The sequence below is a fragment of the Dunckerocampus dactyliophorus genome, chromosome 17 (genome assembly GCF_027744805.1).
Source record: "Dunckerocampus dactyliophorus isolate RoL2022-P2 chromosome 17, RoL_Ddac_1.1, whole genome shotgun sequence".
NCBI classification, from domain to species: domain Eukaryota; kingdom Metazoa; phylum Chordata; class Actinopteri; order Syngnathiformes; family Syngnathidae; genus Dunckerocampus; species Dunckerocampus dactyliophorus.
In genome coordinates, this window is record NC_072835.1 from 8437442 (window position 1) to 8452885 (window position 15444).

Genomic DNA, 15444 nt, shown 5'->3' on the forward strand with positions numbered 1-15444 from the left:
AGTAGAGCCTAGTGTTGGATGTGAGAGTTTTTTTTTTACACTGTAAACATATTGGAATGCCTATATGCCCATAGTGGAATTTGACGAATGAAATGTAACGCAAAGTGCATTTCAAGCTACTTTCCTCACCTCGAGCTTGGGGCAGCGGCCGCACCTCATTGACGTCGGGCTCTGCATTGGGCCTGTGAACCTCCACTGTAACAAATTGTTGCTTAGAGCCCGGAGAGGAGGCTTTGGACATGCTAACGGGCTTAACGGGTGGTGGAGGAGGTGCGGGTAGCGGGGGTGGAGGTGGTGGTGAAGGGGATGCGGCAGATAGGTTGGTGCCTCTGTTGGGGGACTGGACGCGGGGAAAGGGGCCGATGGTGTGTGGGGCAACCGTGGACAACTGAGTGGGTGCTTTTTGTTCCATCTTGGATGGTGCCAAGTGTTCTTTCTTTCGGACGGCTGCATAGTCCCGAGAAGGTTCCTGAGGAAGATCTTGTTTGTAATGTACTGAGGGCGAGGAAGGGGTTTGACATGTTTTTTTGCTGTGGTTAGGGTGGGTGGGAGGTGTAAAGTACAAGCCTGATTGAGTGGATTCGGACGAAGGGCATTTGTTGAGCTGGTCTCTTCGACTTGTGCGCCTCTGTACCCTTGACGGGGGTGGAGGCTTGAAGGAGGGGGGAGAGTCAGCTGTAGTTGACTGAACGTCATCCTGAAGTGAGAGGATCATTTTATCATGATGAGATGAGATTAAGTGTGTGGAAAGGAAAAACTTGCATATTATAAAACAATATTTAACCAATGATTCCAATGGACGCATTGATAGTAAATGCAAACGGTTGAATTGAGGCAAGTGTTGAAGATGTTTCAGCTTTCATCCAAACGGCTTCATTAGCTCAATTTTTTTTAAACATTTGAAAAAGGTTGAAAAGGACACATTTTTACAACTTTACAAAAATGTAATAATTTTATGATTAGTTCTTTTTTTTTTTTACATATTTTTAGAACTTTAAAAAAATGACCATTTTATAATTTTTTTAATTTGAAATTTGAACTAAAGAGGTTTTTTGATGATGTTTCATCATTTGTCCAAAATAGTTCTAATATATATACAGTCAAACCTGTCTTAGCGGCCACCTTTATAGAACGGCCACCTGCCTACAGCGGCCACTGAAAAATCCCCCGTGGAAAATTTGTGTGTTATAGACCCTGTGTATAGCGGTCACCTGTCTAACGCGGCCAGCGGCCACCCATTTTGTATCCCTTGGTCAATATCTGACTGCATATAGCGGCCAAAATGCCGACTCAAGCAGAAGCTTCATGCACAAAAAAGTTTTGTTTTTTAAGCAATGAAGCCGTCGTGTGTAGACTTTAATTACTGAGTCGTAGCTCAGTCACAATCATTCACAAGATCCACACAAACTGTCAGTTGTTCCACATAAAAAAAAGCCGTCTTCTTTGGAGCTTGTTGCAGACAGTGACACCGTTTATTTCCTGGTGTGAGACAATGTGCACTGGTCAATACTGCAATGCCCCTTGTTGTGAGGAAGGAGAGACTCACGTCGCCGATGCACTTTAACCGCTTTGTTAACAGCGGTTTATTAACCTAGTAGTTCTTTACAACTTTTATCCGCAGTCCCACAGTGCCCTCTACTGGTCAACATGTAACAGTCTAATTATATGTATCTGCAAACACAGCAGGCTTCTAATCACAGACATGTTAATATGCGCGTGCACAAATTCAAAATGGCCGCCAACCTGTCTATAACAGCCACCTGTCTATAGCAGCCACTCTTGCCGTTTCCCTTTAGTGGCCGCTATAGACAGGTTTGACTGTATATATGTTTTTTTTTTACATTTTGGAAAAGTTCTGATATAATTAAACAATTTATAAAAAAAATTGAATAGAAGAAGAATACGGGAGGCGTATCACCTTGCACCCAAAAGGCTTCTTCTGCTTTCATTTCTACAAAGTGTTTTTCAAAAAGTTGTGCAACAACTGAGAACCGACAAAGACACAACAAAAATGTCGATACCAAGGATAGTATCAGCATTCGATCAATACAGGCATGACAAACATATTTTTTAGTTCTCTCTATCTCTGCTTTTGTTTAGTTCATATTGTTACATAGTTGATATAGTTCTATTTATATATTGTTAAATTGTTTGCAAACTCAGGGAATATGATCTTTGGGATTTAAATGGGAGCCCACAGTAGCTTCTGCCTTTGTTAGTTACTCTGTATTTAATAAAAGGGAATCAGTTTATTATGTTGTTAATATTGCTATGTTGTCATATTTATATATTGTTAAATTGTCCAGAAATAGTCAATCAAAATTTGTTTTGAATTTTTGTCCAGTGCGTTATTCTGATTATAATTATGATCAACAAATTAAAGGCAAAATCACAAAACAATTAAAAGATCTTAAAACAAGTCAAACTAAAAAATATCTGTATTAGTATCAATATCAACAATACAGGACCTGTATTTACACGGTATCGTATTGATCCCAAAATTTGCGGTATCGCCCACCCCTATTTTATGGCAGTAAAACATCACACTGAGACAAGTATAATGTATGAGGTGAGAAATAAAAGAAATGTAAAACAACATTTGCAAAAGACAAAGAAAATACGATTTGAGCAGTTGGCCACAGATGATGATGATGATGATGGCTCCTAAAAGCTTTCTTCCAGACTTGTTTTTCATCTCTCTGCCAAAGTAGAAAGAGCGGAAAGGCCGCGGTGCATTTTGTGATTGGCCTTTGCATGCATTTTCCCTTTCAACAACAAAGTGATGAAAAAAGACAATCTCACAAAGACTACCTCTCCCTGGCTCCCGTGCGAATGCTGGTTGTACTCTAACAAAACAAACTGGAGCCTGCAGGTCAGACATCTCCACTAACCTCATCCATTCCTACCATTGCTTCCCTTCCACTGAAAAAACCTTGTCTTCCAGCCCACTTCCCTTGTCTCCATGTTAATGAGGCCAAGCCCAGGTCTGTCCAGCTCACCAGAGAGATGTCAGCCAGCAGTGTGTTCAGACTCTCGGATGGACCCTGCTGATTGGCATCCACCACGCTGTCATTCTGAAACATGCAGCAGAAAGAGCAGGGGAGTAAAAGGAAGGAAAAGTAGAATTACGACAATGGTTCTCATTTATTTTATGTCATGCCCGCCTGAATTGAAATACTATTTATTTTTTATATCAGTACAAACCACTGTATGAGTTGCTGGCACTATCATCGTTCAGGCTTGAAAAAAGACACCAATTGACCTGTCCACCTTGAAGAAATAAGGTACGTACTCCACCTCCCCCTCATGGGGACACTTTGATATTATTTGTCTATTGTTTTAAACTGTCAAAATTTTTTTTTATATATACAGTTGTGGCCGCACGGTGGTCTAGTGGTTAGCATGTTTGCCAACACAGTAACAGTCTGGAGATGGGTTTGATTCTCCCTTGGGCATTTATGTGTGGAGTTTGCATGTTCTCCCTGTGCGTTTGTGGGTTTTCTCCGGGTATTCTGGTTTCCTCCCACATCCAAAAACATGCATGTTAGGTTAGGCCCTGCGATTGGTTGGCGAACAGTCCAGGGTGTACCCCGCCTGTCGCCCGAAGTCAGCTGAGATAGGCTCCAGCATGCCCCCGCGATCCTAAAGAGGATAAGCTGTATAGAAAAGGGATGGATGGATATGCAGTTGTCCCTTGCCACATAACGCTTTGAATTTTGTCTTCAGTTGAGCATAGTTTTTCAAAATACTGTATATTCCAGTTAATAAATCAAGGAAATGAACATATTTTTTGATTATATTAAGCATTTTCAAGCATAAAAACGTTTTATTATGCAATATTCTACCATGGAAGTGGTGGAAAAAACAAAAGTAAAAAAGGAACAATAACAATTCTCCCAATGCTACCATGTGTGAGTCTATATGCTGTCTTATTTTCTGTTATTTTGTCTACTATACTGGGTAACGCGAGTGTAAAGGTGATTATAGGGGTGTTATATCAGGTCTACAGGGCTCTATTGGTATTAACAACCGGATTTAGAAGGTCGTAGAAAGCTTTTCTATGCTCAAAATACAAACATTCTCCATTTATAAATAAGGAATCCTACTTTGTAGAAATTCACTTATGACGGTCGAGTCTGGAACCAATTAACTGCAATAAACGAGGGATAACTTTATACATATAATACATTTACAGACAAGGCTTTGCGTTATTAGTTATTAGTATCAACATTTCAGCCTTTTCTCTTTACAGTATGCCTTTTTCTCCAGGTTTCCCACTTTTGCTGTTTTTAGGGGATAACTGGGGATAACTGACTTGCGGCAGCCAAGCGTTCATAGCGACGTCGCTTTTTGATCCTTCGCTGTCGGCTCCTCCAAACATTGTGAAGCAGAATTCCCCAAGCGTTGGATTGTCCACCCACTAATAGGGAACATGAGCTGGGTTTAGACCGTCGTGAGACAGGTTAGTTTTACCTTTCTGATGATGTGCTGTTCCAATAGTGATTTGATATTATTTCTACAATGAGCCAAGGGCCAATAAAATAACGAGCCACAGGCCGCAAACGGCCCCTTTGCCGCACTTTGGACACACCTGCACTTTATAGCACCTCTTTGTAGCTCTTCGTCAGGGTTGAGGGTGACGTCAATTCTGTGGGAAACTCTCGTTGACTATTTAGCCCCTTAGCTTTCTTGGTCGCCAGCAAAATTTATGAAACTCATGAGTAAACAAACGTCAACGTAGAATGAGTGGGATTTCTTCACTGTTTCAGAGGAAGACATTTTTTGTGTACTCGTGGCATCAAATGTTCTGCAAACATTCCGTGATGAGGGGAGAAAACAGAGCTTCAACACATCAGACCTTAGCAGCCACCTGAAACACCAGCATTGCTACAATGCCCGAGGTCTGTTGCTTGTCCCTGTCGCTGCGGCGTTTGAAAAGTGCAAACACATTGCCAGAGATGATGCAAGGGATCATGCTGTTCCACGATCAGCCCTTTAACATTGTTGAAGATACCAGCTTTTGTCGGGTAGTGAACCCCTTGGAGCCGCACTTTATACTTCTGAGCCGCTGCTTTTTAAAAAATATTTTGTTCATAGTGATGTCATGATATTTAGTTAGGACAAATCTACAGGTACAGTTTGTCAAATCCAACTTTGTTTGATAAATCAGATACATTTAATCAATCTAAATTGAATAAAAACTTATCGGTTAGCGGTATTGAGAAGCAAGAAGTTATCGGTATCGTGGATCCCTAGTTACAACGGTAATTTTTATTGCAAATGTTGATCGAAAATCAGAGAAGGCATTTGCAGAAGTGGGCTGTACGCCCTCTGGACGAGTCGTATACACACAGGAAATAATGTTCTACAAGCTGAACGATCACAACCTTGACCGTCTGTGAGGTTATTATTTTTTCGGAGGTGTACGTCACGCTACGCAAGGGAGGAGTGAGTCGGTGGTGAAGTCGAGTTCTCAGACTGAAGTCGAAAGTGCAACCAGCGAAATGCAACAAAATATGTCCCTCGAGAGCAGCACAGTGTATTCAGGGGTCAAAATGTGTGCCGAGTGTGAAAAATGCATACATGTTGGCAGGTCTGCCCTAGTACTCAAAGTTCTCTATGCCTCTCAGACCCCCTGCCACCTCTCCAGTCCCCCCATGGCACGCCCCCACTATTTGACAAGCACTGAATTATGGTAAGTGTATAAAGAAGAGATGCGCATTGAAAAATTGTTTTTGGTTGCTGGTCCATACCTAACTTGACTACACGCTTATGTTTGCGCATTTTGTACAGTTTGAGACACAAAGATGGAGACTCAATATAGAATACCCAGTTCGGTGCAAAGCAGGATTTGGTATCTGCGTCCCAGTCGCCAGATGAACAAAAAGTCATTTGCAGACAACCTGTGAATGAATGTAGGAACTGAGCTGAGTTCAGACAAACATTGCCCATCATTTAACTCTGCAACCCAACCAAATCAGAAGCCCCATCAATTCTGCTTAATGACTCGTCGTTGTTGCACATGGAGCACTGACACACAATTTATCTATCACAAGAGTCATTTGACTCTCTCCATGCAGCCTTTCCACTCTGCCGTGTAAACAGTCAGTGGCTAATTCCGTACGTCTGATTGTATTAACCCGCACTATCCAGTAGAACCCGTTTGTGTCGACATCCCTCAGATTAGCTGGCACATGTCAGCGTAAGCGGTTGATGACATAACCAAAAATAGCCATTGCTTGCACATTTACTCGGGACTTTCTCCAAAAACATCAAGAGAATCAGCGATAATAAAGGATTGTTTACAATACAACGGTTTGAAGACATTGTTGATTTGACATTGACGATTTGTCAGTTCCTTCCTTCTTTGTTTTTAGTGATTTTGACATAACCGTGAATCTGCTTTTGCAAAAACACGCAAGCGCTTGCCACTTTGTGCTTCTGATTTTGCGGCTACACCTTATCACGTTTTTTTTTAACAATATATGAATTGGTACATCATGCTGTTTCATGGTTGAATGCCAAGTATTACTCAAAGAATACGCATATTGAAGCCACTGTTATGTAATTTTGCCTACTTTAAGCATTTTCAAACATAAAAATGGCTAAACGAGGTCAAATACAAATACAAGTATAAGGCGTTCAGAAGACTCATTCAAAGGCGTTATGATAATATGTAATACTCTACACTGGTCACTAGGTGTCAGCAATGTTACTGTAGTGTTTGGTGAGACACACAAGCACCAGACTTGATCACCGGAACGACAGGCTTTTATTGCAGGTTTGAATGATCTCACAACAGGCACAATAATCCCTAAAACGGGCTACTGCTGTGGCCGTAACGCATGTCAAGCTAAAATTAAACTCTGAACGCCCGACGTTATTTCCTGTTCGCCCACCCCGTTCAGCTCCACTAGTACCGGAACACATTACAGCAACACACACGAGCACGAGTCTTATTTATGTCTTATTTGGTTTATTTTCTTGTATAATGTCTACTATATTGGGTAATATAAGTGTAAAGGTGACCATAAGGGTGTTAGTTCATGTCTCAACAGATAGGGCTCTAATAATGCTAAAAAACAAGGTCGTAAAGAGGTTTTCTATGCCCTAACTATGAAAATATTTCATTTATAAACAAGGAATCCTACTTCGTGGAAATTCACTTATCACCGTAGGCTGATTTTTCATAGAAATGACCCCTGTATGTCGGCGTCAGTCACTTTTTAGTAACAAGAAGAACACGATGGCATACGACTCCATGAGTTGGTCAACATAGACAGGTTGTCGACATCAGTGGGGTTTGACTTAAACGAGTTCCACTGTATTAGGCACTCAAGCAAAACATGGTTCGCGTGGCAAATGTGAAAAGAGTAAAGGTTATATAACACGGCAAAAAAAAAACCTTTCTGTAGTTTGAGTCGACATGTTTAACAAGTCACATGATGTTGTTTCGTGGCACCTTGCATCGCTCCATTCAACTGACACACAGGATGTTAGCAGTGCCAAGCGCTTCCTGTTTCCAGGCTGATCAAACAATCCTTCACTTATTTACCACGGTGCTGAAATGACTTGAAACATTAGATTAACTTCAAGATGCAAAAGCGCGTCTATTTCCTAGCGTCTCTTTGTATTTGCATCTAGTTGATCGTGTGCCTGGAATTCAGTGTACTTTCAACATTTGTTTTGCCCAAACCTACCAAACTTTCTAGTCTGCTATTAAGCAGCAGTGATAGCAGTCACCCATGGGTCAAACAACCCAAACGGACACACTGGATGGCTTCATAGCAACAAACACACACACACATACACACACACACAAGCAGAAAGACTGAGAAAGCCGTGCTGCTTGAACTATCCAGTGGGAGTCAAAGCTTCTTTCCACTGTCATCTTTGACCCTGTGTTTGTGTGTGCTAGCTAACAAACATTCTGATGGGGACACATTTTCTAAACTACAGTGGAACCTTGGCTAGTGACATTAATCCCTTCCAGAAGGTCCGACTCCAACCGAAACATCCTCTCACCGAGTCAATTTTTCCCTTAAGAAATAATAAAAATCCAATTAATCTGTTTCAAGAAGGCAAAAATTGTTTCATATTATAGTTTTACATGAAGAAAACATGTAAAAATGCACATAAATGATGACTGAAGGGGATAAATGAACATTTAAGGTTACTTTTACCCTCTTTGAAGACGTGATTGTTGACAAAGATGGCGACGTGGCGGTGAGATCAACACGGACACAACCTGCGTGTTATGCTATGAGTTATTTGTTGAATTCAGTAGTGATTCTCACCTTCTCTGTGACAATGCTGGCAGTATTTGCGGCCGTAATCAAAAGAAAAGCAGAGACTTGAGGTGAGGAACACTATTGAATTGTTTGTTCGGATAGTGTGTGCTTCTCAGCAGGCCCTGGTTGGGTATTAGTAGTGTTAGCGTTAGTCCACATGATGTCACACGCGACGCCGCTCAATTGAAAGGTTTTGAAGGCATGTTTTTCTGAAAAAATGTTTTTGCTCACATTGAGGTTCCACTGCATAGAAAAAGACAAACACAAACAAACACAGCAGAAGAAATTCACCGCAAAACCAAAACAAAAGTGAGAGTTGGCATGTTGTTACCCAGAGGAAGACTTTGTAATCAGGAATACAGTTATCCCTCGTTTATTGCGGTTCATTGTTTCCAGGCCTGAATGTGATTAGTGAATTTCTGTGAAGTAGAAGTACTTATTTACAGTATAAATCCAATGTCTTTGTAGTTAGAGCAAAGAAAACCGGTTTACAACCTTCTAAAAATACTGTATGTCAGTAGACATAATAGAAAATAAGCCATTTAAGACATAAAAGACTCATGTTTGTTGCTGTCAATGTGTTCCGGTGCTAGGGGAGATGAGTGGAGGGCGGACAGGAAGTGACGTCGGGGGTTCAGAGTTGAGTTTTTAGCTTGGTGTGTGTTAGAGCCGCAACTGTAGCCCGTGTTAGGGATTATTGTGGCTGTTGTGAGATCAGTCAAACCTGCAATGAAAGCATGTAGTTCCAGCCATCAAGTCTGGTGCTTGTGTGTCTCACTGAACATTACAGTAACATTACTGCCACCTAGTGCCCAGTTTAAAATGCTACACATCATCACGTCTTTGAATGAGTCTTCTGAATGCCTTATATTTGTATTTTACTTCAGTTAGCCAATTTTATGCATGAAAATGCTTCATTTTAGGCCAAAATATGTACAATTTGCTTGCAGATGCAGATGTTTTAAACTAAAAATAGGCTGTATTCAACCACAAAACGGCATGATTGATATATTTTTGAAAAATCGTGATAGCGTGAAGCTGTGAAACCTGAAGTGTGATGTGGCGAGGGATTACTGTATATATTTTGCTGTTTGTGTTTTCAGCCCAAATACATCAATCTAATATGTTGCATGAATGGATTGTACTGTCTAATTTGGCCAACAACATTAGAAATCAACAAAGACAGTTGGAAATAAAACACACAGTTGAGACATGTAAAAAGCATTTATGCGGAGCTAAATGGAAGAAAATGTTGAATTTGACTGCAGGGAGAAGTATGAGAACCAAAGAGGAGTGGTTGTTTTGAATTTTCCACCCTCTAGGTATCTCTACCCACAGGGAATTTAACATTCCCCTGTGTGGTCTGCATATGTGGGTTGGTGCTTCAGCTCTTTCAGAAGTGACTCCTACCTCCATCATATCTATCAGCCAGAGCAGCCTTTCCTATCGTTGGGGAGGGTGAAAGTAGAGGATTATTGTGGTGGAGGAAAACCACATTCTGTCAAATAGCAATACTTTCCATCTCAAAAAGAAGACATCACATCACATCACATCACGCGTGTGCCACTATAGTGGAACCTTTCCTACAACATACACTTAGAGACACACAGCAAAAAGTGACAACTATCAGTGTTTCCCCCTTGGTTTACAGGTGGGGGGGCATCAACACATGCACATTGAAATATGCACTTTAGATTCATGGGAGACTTTAAATTGTCCATAGGTATGAATGTGAGTGTGAATGGTTGTTTGTCTATATGTGCCGCGCGAGTTGCTGGCGACCCGTCCGGGGTGTACCCCACCTCTCGCCCAAAGTCAGCTGGGATAGGCTCCAGCATACACCCATGAATGAATGAATGAATGGGCCTCGAAAATTTGCGTAGTTTTGATAAAAATTGCAGAAAGCACCATAATTCCGTAAATACGTGATAACACAGATAAAATGTACTGCATGCATCTTTGTGAGAAAGTCCACGTCTTATGCGTTGAGATTCCGCATTTTGTTCCGCGGACACAAAATTTCTTTGGCTGCAGCACTAGATTCCACAGTCAATCCGGCATCAAAACGTGCAGCGAGGTGAATGAAAATTAATCCTATGTGCATGGCTCAGATCAAGGGTACCCTTTGCTGCCTTCAACTTCACTTGAGTAGTATTAGAAATTGTTGTTCTAACAACGTGTACTATCCCTATCACTCTGACGTTTATAGACTGAGGAAGCTTACCAAACCATAAATTAAGCCTGTTCATGTTTTTATTTTGCGCTAGCACGGCTATGTTGTAAAAAAGTGTCTATATTCGGACATTGAAATGTTACATGTAAAGCATGTCTACTTTTGTTGTGAAATTAACAATATTTTCTCTGATAATTTTGTCATGATTTGAATTTACTTAGAATTACTTACTTAGAATTAAAGAATGATGTCTGAAATTGGTTTCTAATGTGTTTTATTCAAATATTCTCAGTGTGAAAAAAAATAACTGTCGTGTAATCATTAGCGAAACGTACATTACCTTCGTGTCCACCTGCCGATGAAAATTTTGAAGAACATAATTCCATGGAAAAACAAACCCCATGATGATTACAATGGCATATATTCATGGAATAATTACTCAACTCTGCAACTAAAGTGATTTTTTTTGTGTATAAAAGAGTAAAATAAGATTATTTCAACAAAAGTCTAACACCGAGTGGACACCGAGTTATGTACTTTACATTTAAGAAAGAGTGAACTTCGGAGGGTTGCTATGGGAAGTGGAAGATGTCTCGAGCTCTGGTATGTTGGGTGTGTGTTTTGCAATGTTTGAAGTTTGTGTTGATAACATTACCAAGGTCTATCCACCAGTTTAAAATTTTAAATGTAACACTTGGGTACCCTTGATCTGAGCCATGCACATACATAAAAATATCTTAAGTCTGACGACCAGGCTAAAGGCTACGTCGTGACTCCGATTCCATCTGTTCATCAATTATCTTACAATATCATTCATTAGTGGCGAGTGACTATACACTATACAGGGCCGGCTCTACTAAGATCCCAAATAACGAGCTCAAAATTGCGTGAGCATACAAAAAAATTTCATGTACTATTAGTTGGCGTGTTGCGGGTGATATACTGTACTATGATTGCTTGCGTAATTTTTCACAGGTGCAAAAGTGGTGTGGACAGCCCTATTTTACTCAGGATTTTGCATGTGGTACCAGCTGTCACCGTGGAGAGCTTGGAATAGCAGCGTGGCTGTAAAATTTGGTTTGAAGCCATGAGGTTGGAGGTCTTGGTGGATGATGCAAATAAACACTGGTCTACTCCAGCAGAGACATCGCATCATCATAATAATACTATGTTCAGAGTATGTCGTCATTTAATACTCATGTTTTACACAACAGCATGTAGTGTAAATATATGTTTTTCCACACTACAAGCTATTAAATCACGAGATACGATATTCATATGAACATGTTAAAAAATGTACTTATATGGAGTTATCTACTCTACACATTACTCAGAGCCACACTAAAATCCACACTATTGCAGTGAGGGACGGACGTGATGAGGTGGACAGCTTGTAATTACACCGGCACTCGTGCGATGCCAAAAAAATTGGTTTCGCGAGGAGTTTTTCCACGAGTTCGCTATTCCTGTTCAAGTATGATATTCCAAATATGTCGACAAGCGCACGGAAGAGATGCATGTCTCATTCTCGCTACAATGACAAGTTGCACGTTCCAGTTTGTACTTGCCTTCCAAATGTGCTAAATGTAACGCTAAACGCCTGCCGCAAACAGGTTCCAAGTGTGATAAATCACATGGTGGGTGCAAAATGATTACATTTGCATCTGCTCCGATTATTTTGTGAGTTCTGACAATCTGCATATATTCTGCATATTCATGAGGGCAAACATGCAAAACGGACAGCAAGTGCTATCTTGCTCATATGACAGATGCAATCTTCGTTGCACTTGTTAGTAGAGCAGCTTTGCAAACTTGATTGTGTTTTTAGCACGCAAACCTTTAGTAGATCAGGCCCTAAATGTGTTTAGTAAGCGTGTGAAGCATATTTAGGGAACCCTGGATTGTATCAATTACTCGTGAAAAGCGGGGATCTACTGTAGACCTGTTCTATACAAAAGATATCCTTAAATGACTTCTGTGGTGATCTGGTGCAATATAAAAAATAAAATAAAATAAAAACACTTTAACTTGATCTTCCCAACCTAGCTAATATAATGGTGGTAGGAACACGGAACCATGATTCATCTCTTCTACACAGAAGTAACCTACCCGAGCAGAGCTTAGGGTGGTGTTGGTCATGAAGCTGGCCAAGGACGACGTCAGAGTGTCAGGGTACGACACCATGGACAGCGAGTCGGGTTGGAGCGCGGCGGCTGCAGCTGTGCCCTGTCTTGCCTTGAGAGCCTGAATTTCGCGTTGTAACACCATCCCGTCAAAACGCTCCAGGTCCTGCGGGGTGACCAGGCCTCGCACATCTGACAGTAGGGAGAACTGCGGCAGGAAGATACCGTTATTAAAAGTCCATTAGGGGGTCTATGAAAATGAGCTGTGATTGAACATTTACATATGACCTCTAGCTACCAGTGCAAACTTAAGCGTACGTATTGAAAATGTGTCTCTTTGAAAGATTGCTTTAAATACCAATAGCAATGTCGTTATTTGCGCCTCCACAAGGGACGTTAGTGACGAACGTGAGAAGATAAGAAGCATCAGGAAGCATCTAGCGTTGTCACCTGTTATTAAAGTTCAGGTAGTGTTGTGTTGTTCTTACATTTTACTACAATCAGCGGTTTACAAGTGATGCAAATAATGTATGTGATGCTACTCATGTTGGAATTACGGCTTTGTCCCAAGTTAAGATTGCATTTATTGTTGCTTTTCGAGGTAATGTTCATCTTTTAAACCTGCGGGGTTGTGTCTGTGTCGCTATGGTAATTGCGAGAAGCACGGCAGCTAAAAGGCCTAAACGTAACTGATTTGAGGAAAACAGAAGACAAATGAAACCACAAAATGGAGCAAATATCGAACACAGGCCAGCACTGCGAGACCAGCGTATGTCATGAATCATTTCAGAACACAAAACACTAATGCCGCAAATACAACCAGGACACGCGCCTCCCAGGGAGCCTCCCACGACGACCACATGAGGCGCCTGCAAGCCTGATTTCATTCATTTAATGTGAGAACACTAGAAAAAAATGCATTCTGAAATACAAAATGTGAGTTGTGGATACCAGCCTTTTGTTAATGTTCCGGTAAAACAAGCATATTCGCTTTGTTTGGGTTGAAACAAGCTATGAAAATAAATACCTCCTGGCCATTTTCATCTTGTAAAAGTAGCTCTCACAAAACAATGTTGGTGACCGCAGATATAGCCAATGGTACACTTAAACATTTACACATGTGTTCGGTTTCAGTATCGGTATCGGCCGATTTCACTCATGGATGATCGGTATCGGTATCGGCAGCATAAAACCCTGATCGGAGCATCCCTAATAATAAGTCAATACGTTTGCATTTTTTATGTAAATGTTACAGTTGTACTAGTTTCAGTAAACAGTGCCCTGCTGCTATGATATATGCTCAAATGTGATATTTTCTTGCAAGTTTTTCTTCACAAAATGAAACAAGTGATACTTTATTCCAATATGCAAATTGGTTCAAAAATCACAACTTTAATTTTTTGCTTGCTATGGCACGCTTTTGGTACCCCTTTCAGGAGAATGACCCTCATGTCTTATTTTCTGTCTTATTATGTCTATTCTATTGGGTAATGCGAGTGCAATGGTGACCACAGGGGTGTTATTTCATGTCTAGAGGACTCTAATAATGTCAAAAACCATGTTTAGAAGGTTGTAAAGACGTTTTCTATGCACTACGAAAATATTCCATTTATAAAGAAGGAATGCTACATTGCGGAAATTCACTTATCGCGCTCAGGTCTGGAACCAATTAACCAAGATTAACCAAGATTAATTACTGTAGTTATGTTGCAATCGTTGTTTCACGTTTCTTAGCGATAACGATGGCGTTAACAAAACCACAGCACGTCGACATAACCTGACAGGTTTTTCATGGATCTCCAATTTTGGCGACAAAATCGGTTGACCATGCATGTTGACGTCAACTTAAACGAGCATTTCTGTAGTCGTAAGAAGTACACGGTAGTCCTGGTCTTGATGGGGTGGTCGACATAAACAGGTTACCAACTTAAGCAGGTTCCAACGTGGAACTGAAAATCAACAAACACTCCTGGTACAAATCTCCAGCGATTTTTTAAATTGCTCAGATCAAGTTTCTTCATGTTCAGACAACTTTCTCGATCCTTTCCTGTACCTCACCTTTGCGTGTGTGTTGAGCAGTTCAAACAGCGCCATGACCAGCTGCTCCACGCCAATGTGTCCATCCCGGTACTCTTCCATGTAGTAGTACATAGTTTGCCTCTCCGACTCAGTCAGAAGGTGGCGTGCCTGCTCCTCCAGCATGGCCCTGGATTGGTTCACCAGGCTGGACAAGGTCACCTGTGATCCGGCAACACCCTTGTAAAAGCCAGGCTGAAAAAGAAACATAAGAAAGCATGGTCTTGGAGATGGCTGCTGAGTGATGTACTGGAAAAGGATGAGGGAAAACTTCAAGAACATGGACAAAGACAAAATAAAAGCATTATTAAAACAAAACATGGTTTCAAAAGGCAGTTTGTGGAATAAAGATAATTCTATTGAAGAGTTGAGCATGATAGCCTAGCATGATAGTCGGTTAAAACGTTAACGTAACGTCAACGGTAACGTTAGCCCTGTTGCTAACATACTGTGCTACTGTTAGTGCCGCCACACACTCCTTAAAGGAGGGCTGCAAACTAAAACATAGGATGTGGGGGCCATTTTGATGTTACTCATTTAGTAAAAATGTAAGTTGTACGCGCCATATTTATTTTACACATTTTGTTTCAACAAAATAGTCATATGTACAAAAAATAATGACCAAATCACAAAGACCGTTGCTCCCTTCCACAGTCACAGTCATCCTTTTGATACTCATCCCCAAACAATGCAACAGCACCATCGATTGACCAAACAAGTAAAAATAAAATAAAAGAAACACAGATACAATATTGGCTCTAACAATTCGTATATGAACAAA

At 40.8% G+C, this 15444-nt stretch overlaps 1 protein-coding gene across 5 annotated transcripts in view; it reads right to left on the minus strand.

Annotated features, from left to right (window-relative positions):
* whrna (whirlin a) overlaps positions 1–15444 on the minus strand; it is a 180763-nt gene that overhangs the window by 37932 nt on the left and 127387 nt on the right. For 4 of the 5 annotated variants that reach the window (XR_008566603.1, XM_054757991.1, XM_054757990.1 and 1 more), the window contains exons 6-9: positions 14646–14858; positions 12574–12795; positions 3000–3074; positions 130–697 (exon numbers count right to left, since the gene is read on the minus strand). Coding sequence is in view for 4 of the 5 variants with exons in the window: in XM_054757991.1 (XP_054613966.1) it covers positions 130–697; positions 3000–3074; positions 12574–12795; positions 14646–14858 (1078 nt within the window). In the remaining variant the exon portion in view is untranslated. The remainder of the gene's footprint in view (positions 1–129; positions 698–2999; positions 3075–12573; positions 12796–14645; positions 14859–15444) is intronic. The other variant, XM_054757992.1, reaches the window with a different exon arrangement.